Source organism: Cupressus sempervirens, chromosome 5 (genome assembly GCF_028749045.1).
Source record: "Cupressus sempervirens isolate cs-2001-9-10 chromosome 5, ASM2874904v1, whole genome shotgun sequence".
NCBI lineage: Eukaryota > Viridiplantae > Streptophyta > Pinopsida > Cupressales > Cupressaceae > Cupressus > Cupressus sempervirens.
The window spans coordinates 302158883-302167721 of NC_143122.1; the positions used below are offsets into that span (position 1 = coordinate 302158883).

Sequence of the window (8839 nt, forward strand, 5' to 3'; positions counted from 1 at the left end):
TTTCTATTCCTTCTTACTACTAATCTTGTAGCTCATAGAGATTCATGCTTAATAAAATAATGACTTTGTCGAAATACTAATTGGTCCTTGACTAAGAGATACAACTTATAGATCGTGCCTCTCTACCACATTGTTGAATGAAATTGAACCTTAATTTATATAAAACCAAAAATTTGAATTTCACCTGAACTTGAATGTTGACCGTGATGAACTAGACCCTCCTCCTCCTTTGAATAGAACCTCCTCCTCCTACAACTTTAATTGCACGAGGATCCTTCCTTTCTTGCTATACCCATTTTTTTTTTAACTTAGCCCTTACATTTGTAAGACCTCTAATATTTAGATAATGCCCATGGGATTCTGACAAAAATAACTTTTTCCTCCCACAATTATTTTTTGATTTATCTATACTTTAAAATCCCCAAAACTGACAATCCGTTCCCTTGTCAATTTACCCTTCTTTTTTACTGATAACCCCATTAATGGGGGGCCCGAATTTTGTTTAATTACTGCAACTTTAGGTTTGAAGGTCCGGCCCACATAAAAACATGGCTTCATTGAATTTGATTTAAGTTGCAAGTCCGCCAAAACCCCTGACATTCGTCCATTAAATACACATCATCCCTCCCCTCAGAAACAGCACAAACCGGCGAAGAAGTTTCCCGAGATCATAGAAAAGCTGTTTCACGATCTGAAGAAGTTTCCCGAGAGCCGCCTTTGAGAATCCACTCTGATTACGTAAGCCGCCATTTTTCCTATTTAATCTCACCTTCTCTGGAATACCCAAAATCATTATCTGCAACTTCTCTGGAATCATTTTCTGATAATTTGTTCCTCTTGCTGAATTTGCAGAGTTGGAGTCAAAATGGCGTTTGGAATAGTAAAGTCATTTGCTTTCTTCTTAATGCTGCTGAATTTCTGTATGTATGTCATCGTGGCCGCTATTGCTGGTTGGTCTCTCAATAAGGCCATCGATCATGACTATCCCACTGGTAAAATCTTTGGTTTTTTTTTTTGTAAAATTTCAATTGGGTCTTTTCAAAATTTTGTTTTTTTAGATGGGCAAATTTAGATTTGGTTTTAGGCAAGATGGTAATGGTAATTTGTGAACTGATGTTGGATTAAAGTTTACTCGAGCTTAACATATAATAATAATTAACTCCGACAAATAATCTAGACTTCAGCTCACAAAAAATCTGGACTTAAGTCTATTATCTAACAAATAATCTTGACTTCAGTCCAGTTTTAAATTTTGTTTGCTCTTAGATAGGCATATTTAAATTTGGTTTTAGGCAGAACCTAGATGACAATAGTAATTTGTGACTTCTTATATATGAAATCTTGATTCAAGTTTAAGCGAATTTAATATACAATAATAATAATAATTAACTTCAACAAGTAATAATAATTAATCTAGACTTCAGCCCATTACCTCTCCAGAAAAACTAGATTTTACTTAACATTAGACTTCAACCTATTATCTATCAAAAAAATAGATTTGATTTTTATGATTGATTTTTTTTTTTACAGGTGCAGGGGGTATGCCAATTGGGTACTCATTTAAGCCGTTGGATTTCCCAATAGGAAATGATGCCACTGGTTTTATGGTGATATTTGCTTTGTTAGCTGGTGTAGTGGGAGCTGGTTCATGTCTTTCAGGACTTCATCATCTTAGGGTTTGGAGTGCAGAGAGTTTGGCTTCTAGTGCTTCTTCCGCCATGACTGCCTGGGCTATCACTCTTATTGCCATGGGGTATATTTTCTTTACATGTATCAGTATGCTTTTTTTCATGAATTGGGTTTGATAGTATGATGGGTTGAGAGAGATCAGTGTTAATTATTGTTTTCTCCTTTGTTCTGTAGGTTGGCTTGCAAGGAGATTCATATTCATGGGAGACCCCCAAAGCTGGTATGTTTTTAAATTTTCCTTTTTATTTTGATTGTTTGTTGTTTATCGGTATATTTAGACTGAGGATTGTAGAACTACGTGAAGGATTTTTTAATATTTGTTAGGATTCTTTAATTTTCGTTTGATTGTCTTGTTTTAATTGTTTTCTGTTGATTTGTGATTAAATTCATCTTACTAATATCACTTGGTTGTCTTGGTTTGGAGTTTGTCAGCTTTACTATCACTTCTTTTGTTCTGTTTCAAATGATTTTTTTTTTTCTCAGTTTTTTATTATCACTCTTTTGTTTGGTTCATATAATTTGCATATACATTAGTCTAAATTACAAATTGTATAATTTAGTAGTTGATTCTATTATATATTTACAAATTGTATAATTTAGTAGTTGATTCTATTATATATTTTAGTAGTTGATTCTTTTAGGGGTCTTAGTATAAGAGTTATGAGCAGCCTTTTAATTGTTGATTCTTTTAGAAATTTTGGTATAAAAGTTATGAATAACCTTTTTAAGAACTATTATAAACTCAGCAATTGATTCTTTTGGAAGTTTTAGTATAAAAGTTATGAGCACCTTTTTAAGAATAATATTTTTTATATGCTACAAATGTTTTGGTTTAAATTCTTTATTTTTTCATAGTAAACAATTTTGTACAAAGAAAATTATGTAATTTTTCAAATTTTCATCTTGTTTAATGTTTATATGATTTTTGTTTGTTTTTTTTTTTTCAACTGCTTTCTATAGAATACAGAATATAACACTAAAATTTAAGAAAGTTAGTTATTTATTTAAGAATATCTATTTATATATTATATTTAGTTAAAGAAGATAACTTTTGTTGCTTTCAATTGATAGGGTTTATGAGTTTAGATTAGGTTTGTTTGATTAACTATAATTAGTAAGTTTAGTAGTTCAGTTTTTTTTAAACTTTAGAGTGTTTCATTGTTAATTTTCTTATATTTTGAAATAATTATTAAATTATTAAATTTAATTTTAATGTAAATAGATATTTAAAGTAATATGTATGAGTTTAGATAATTTTAAATGGGCAGAAATACAACAGTTATAAGAAGGATAATGATAGAATATAATATTTTGTTAATGTTATATAGTGGGAGATGAGATTTCAAAAATTAAGAGTGATGTTTAAGAAAATATCTCTTATCCTTAGATATTAGTATGTGAAAGTGGTAGTTGAAGAGATAAGAGTTCTAAATATTAGACCATATTTTTGAATAGTAGTTGAGAGTTTCCACATACTATATGAAATTGTAGTTCTAAATTTTGTTTCAACATGTCAGATCAGTTCACTGATTTATAATCAGAATAATATTTTTTCAAAATGAATAAATTTACCATTAGATTCCATTTGTATTATAAAAGTATATATAGAAGATATTTTATGACTTTTGAAGTTGTAATTTGGATTCATGTTTGCAGATAACCTTGGAATCTTTTCTCATTATTCTGGCTGGAACACAACTGCTTTATATAATGCTCATCCACGCTGGATTCTTTGGTGGGAAATATTATACATACAGAGACTCCGATGTCACCACCACCACAACTCATGAACCTCAGAAAGGATCTGGAGCCGCATCATCTGCAGTATAATTAAACCCCAAAACAAAGAAGAAGAAGAAATATAAATATATCTGCCCTTTATAGAATGTTTATAATAGTTTTGCATCAATGCTTTAGCAGTCATTTATGACTAATAAACTGTACAGATAATGTATATCTACTGTCTGTTTGCTCTTCTGTAGAATCATAAGATTTAAGAGTTTGGTAAAAGCTCTTGGAAGGTTTTGTTTGGCCTTACCTAATGTTAGGTTATTGTCATATTCAATATTGTTCTGGTTTTTGTATTCTATTGTGATAGATATTTGTACTGAAATAAAACAAATGAATTATTGTATTTATGTTTTTTTAATGAGCATGTAGATTTTCTGTAATACCAACTTTTTATACCTATGTTACTTTTTACTTTATAAGAAGTTCTTCAATTGTTTGAATAATTCCATCCATAAATATTTTCAATGTTGTCAGCACTAGCTTGGTTTTGTGGGGACTCTGTGATAATCTGACGAGTCATTGAAAGTGAAGGCTGCAAATAATACATTGATTTCAGTGAAGTTGGTGAGAAATCACCATCACTCTATATTTTTTTACTGCAATTAGTGGGAGGTTTATACCAACTAGTCTGTATTGTAAAGACAGCTCAAATCAAGCTAGCGTACGGAAGAAGTAAACTATGTATCAAGCCATCATTGTACCTTGAAAAGGCCTGTCTCAAGTTTATCATTTTGATCCTTTTATTATTATTATAATAGTATTGGAGATCAAAAATTTCAACAAGATAGGGACAAAATCTTGTTATATGGAAAACAGTTGAGGCTGATTATTTATAAAACAATGAGAATGTATAAATCAATGAGAAAAGGAAAGGCCAACTGTAAGAGAAGCAAGACAATTAGGATAAGCAATGGGAGATGGAAAGTTGAAGACATTTGGAATTTAACCCAAGAATAAAGATGATAACGTAAAGCAGAGAATGTTTAAAGATTAAAAAGCATGCTCGGTAGATTTTATTTCCTATCAGGGTTTGGGATGCTTTTTGGATATGACATTTGACAAGTTACAACAATAGTGTATCAATCAAGTGAAGACATTTTTTCCTTTTAGTTTTTATTTTGATCGGTATTTCTTTCTTTTATTCTTCCTAAAACTGCAACTTGTATTTCCAATTTACTTAGGAGTGTTAGAATGCTTAAGTTTATTTTTATTGATCAATTGTAATAAGGCATGTTCCTATTATGAGAAACTGAAAAAATTAGTCTAACGTTCTCTTATTTAAACTTTAATTTATTGAATTCTAAAAATATCAATGATACAATTTCAAGAAACAATAATAATGAATTTATACCTTCAATCTAAAATCAATTGTAATAATATGGATTCCTATGAGGGGAGACATCATTAATATTTGTTAAATGTTCTCTTGATCATACCTAATCAATAGATTCCAAATAACTACATCAATCACATAATCTCATGAAACAATGGTAATGGACTTTCACCTTTGTTTTGTAACACCCTCAAATATTAAAATTCGAATGCAACAACCAAATAGACTTTTGAATTTCTCATTTCCCAGGTGTTTACTTCTTCAAGCATATCAAAGATATTGATCTAATGAAGCATTTAATCCTTTCATATCACTTAAGCATGTTCTTCATTATGTTTAAGATCTTTATCTAACGAGGGATCTTTCTTACCACTAAGTCGTTGACTATTTACCCAAGAACAAGTACAATTGCTTGCTACCTAAATGTTGTTGGGCATATAGTGTCTTCCACTAGTGAACCAACTATCAATATGACCAAGTTAGATATCAAGGTACCTTAGTCGCAAATGAAAAAAAAAAAAAAAGAGCTATAATGGTGAAAACCATTTTGTGCCAATATCCGAGCCTAAACATAGTAAAAATAAAGACATGTCTGAGGGTGAAAACCTCTTTGACTCACTCAAAGATAAGGTACTTGGTAGTCTTCCTATCTATTTTCAAGATAGATCATTCGTATTAATTGAACCCACGCAACCTATCAATATTGGTACAAAAGAGTCTCCACAGATTATACATTTAGGAACTAATCACTACTAGTTGAAGAAAAAGAATAACTTTTTTTTTTTGTGAAAAGAAAATTAAATTCTCTTGGACATATGTAGACATGCCCCATCTTGACATTGATTTAATCATACATCACCTTTTCTATAGCTCCCAATGTCAAGCCCATCAAGAAAAAAATGAGCAAAATGCATCTACATGTTTCCCTATTGGTGAAAGGTGAATTAGAGAAGCTCTTAAGTGCCAAATTTATAAGAGCTATAGATAATTTTCAATGGATATCCAACATTGTACCTATTTTAAAGCATGACAAGTCTATTCGAGTTTGTAATAATTTTTGAGACCTAAATAAAGCTTTCCCTAAGGATGATTTTCCACTCACAAACATTGATATGATAACGACCATGACTACGAGATATGAAATGTACTCCTTGATGGATGGATTCTAATTAGGATATAACCAAATAAAGATAGCTCCTGAAGATCAAGAAAATATTGTTTTCACTTGTACACGGGTACCTTTTATTGGAATGTTATGTGATTTGGGCTCTAAAATGGATGCTACCTATCAAAGGACTATGACAACCATTTTTCATGATATGATGCACACAAAAAATTGGAGGATTGTGTAGATGACATCCAAGCTAAGTCTAAACAAAGAAACATCGACTTGGATGACTTGAGTTTGATATTGGACTATATGGAACAATTTTAGCTTAGGATCAACCCTAAGAAATGTGCTTTCATTGTCACTTCTAGTAAGATGCTAGGTTACTTTATATCTACTAAGGGCATTTAGGTTGATCCTGAAAAAGTCAAAGCAATCATTGAAATGTCACATCCTCGTAACATAAGTCAATTAAGAAGTCTTCAAGGACATTTGCAATCTATAAGGAGGTTTATTTCCTAACTAGATGATAGATCACAACTATTCAATAAGAATTTGAATAAGTGATCTACATGTGTGTGGAATGAAGAGTGTGAAAGGATTCTCAATCAAATCAAGACTATTTGGCCAAACCTCCTATCCTTATGCTCCTATTCCAAGGAAGCCCTTAATTTTATATATTTCATCTACAACTACTTTCCTAGGGGCATTACTAGCACAACATAATGAGAATGGCAAGTAGAGAACTATATATTATATTAGAAGAACCTTAGTTGCTTATGAGATAAATTACAATAACATTGAGAAATCATGTTTGGTTTTAGTATATGCATCCCAAAATCTTCAACACTACATGCTAGCTCACACTACACACTTAGTTGCTAAATTGATCATCTTAAGTATCTCCTCAATAAAGTTGCACTTATGGGTAGAATTTCTAAATGGATGATGATTTTGTCTAAACTTGACATTTAGTATGTTGAATGTAAAGCCATTTAAGGATAAGCTATTGAAAACCATCTTTCTAATTTTCTACTTCAAGATAGTGCTCCCATATAGATAGACTTCCTGAATTCATCTATTATGCATGTCATAGAAAGAACTTGGAAAATGTTCTTTGATGGATCCCATACTCAAAATGATGTTGGTGCTAGTATTTTATTCATTACACCTCATGGCCACACAATTCCTAAGTTCCACAATCTATTATTTCCTTGCACAAATAACGTAGCTCAGAACATGAGGCTCTTATAGATGGAATCAAGTTGGCTATTGAATGGACAAGTATTGAGCTACACATTTATGGAGAATCCCAACTTGTCATAAACCAAATCAATAATGACTATCAAACTAAATATGACAAGTTAGTTCCCTACAATAAATGTGTTGATGCTTTGAGGAATTACTTCATCTTTGTCACTTTTCAACAAATTTACAGTGTTGAAAATAAGGTTTTTGATGCTATGGCTACCTTGGCATCCACTCTATAGTTGCAAGAACATGAATCTCGATTTGAGTTCTTGGTGGAAGAGTTATGTCACCCTCCCTGTGATTTCCCTGACAACTGATTCATGTACATTGTTGTCCATCATGAATCCTCTCATTATGCTACCATTTATTCTTACCTTCATGACCAAATTATTCCTAAAAACCTAACTCGCAATGAAAAATGCAAACTCATTCGTAATGCTTCCTATTGTACTCTTGTCTCTTGCGACTTGTTTAGAAAGGGTCTAGATGGAATGTTCCTTAGGTATCTAGAGATGAATGAGTCTAAAAGAGCATTAGATGAAGTTCATGATGGCATTTGTGGGTCCCACTCTAATGGCCTTGGACTTGCTCAAAAACTACTTAGGGATGGTTATTATTGGCCTATTGTGCAAACAGATGTCATGTGTTATGCTAAGTCTAAAAAAACATATGAGCTACATGGCAATTTGATTCATTCTCCTAGATGTGAATTGATTCATTCTATCATGCATTGTCATTTTTAGCAGTGGACCTTTGATCTAGGAAGAAGAATATATCTTAGCTCTTTGAGAGGACATAAGTTTATTATCACTGCTTCTCAATGCTTTACTAAATGGATTGAAGCCGTCCCACTTTCTGCTACTACAGGAAAACACGTTTTCTCTTCATATTGAACCACATCATTTGTCTCTATGGCATTCCCTCCTCTATAGTCACTAATAATGGAGGAAAATTCAAGAATAAGGACCTTAGAAAACTTTGCAAAAGTTCCATAACAAGCAACATTGGTTCTCCATCTACTACCCTCAAGAGAATGGTCAAGTTGAGGCTTCAAACAACACATTGCTCAAAATTTTACATAGAATTGTACATAAATCTAGGAAAGATTAGATCGCTAGATCAATTTTACATTATGCGCTTATAGGAATAGCATGTGCACACCTATTGGGGCTAGAAATTTTTCTTTATTTTATGGTTTTAAGGCTAAAGTTGAGAATTCTTTCGATACAAGTCCCTTTGAAAGGAATGATTAGTGATGAAGACTATAGAGCTATGAGGATTCATGAGCTTGAAGTCCCAGATTAGCATCAAGGCTTATTTCATCATATGAAAGCATATTGAAAAGGAATTCCTACTAGCTATAATAAGAAGGTTCATCCTAGATAATTCCAAGTTGGTGACCTTGTCCTTAGAAAAAATCCAAAAAACTAGCAAAATAGAGAACAAAAGGAATAGGTCCAACATTAATTGATTGGGTCCATATATAGTCATTGTTTCTTTTGGATTTGGTACTTATAATATCTCTACACCTGAGGCAAAATAACTCCCTGAGCCCATCATACTTCATTTTATGAAGTTCTATGCTTAGTGCTCTCACTGTTCAAAGCTCGTTCATGCTTTATGATCCTCAAAAAATCCAAAACATCATATATGATGTTGAAAAAATA

At 31.8% G+C, this 8839-nt stretch overlaps 1 protein-coding gene across 2 annotated transcripts; it reads left to right on the top strand.

The window, feature by feature from the left end:
* Positions 1-638: 638 nt before the first annotated feature.
* On the top strand, positions 639-3823 carry LOC149555780 (membrane protein PM19L-like). Of its 2 annotated transcripts, XM_089829939.1 has the most exons (5): positions 639-738; positions 853-992; positions 1531-1753; positions 1864-1909; positions 3346-3823. In XM_089829939.1, exons 2-5 carry the CDS (start codon positions 866-868, stop codon positions 3517-3519), a joined length of 570 nt encoding a protein of 189 aa, XP_089686065.1. In that variant the 5' UTR covers positions 639-738; positions 853-865; the 3' UTR covers positions 3520-3823. The 2 variants fall into 2 exon arrangements, with proteins under 2 accessions (XP_089686065.1, XP_089686063.1); XM_089829937.1 differs by having other exon boundaries at positions 639-992.
* The last annotated feature ends 5016 nt before the right edge of the window (positions 3824-8839 follow it).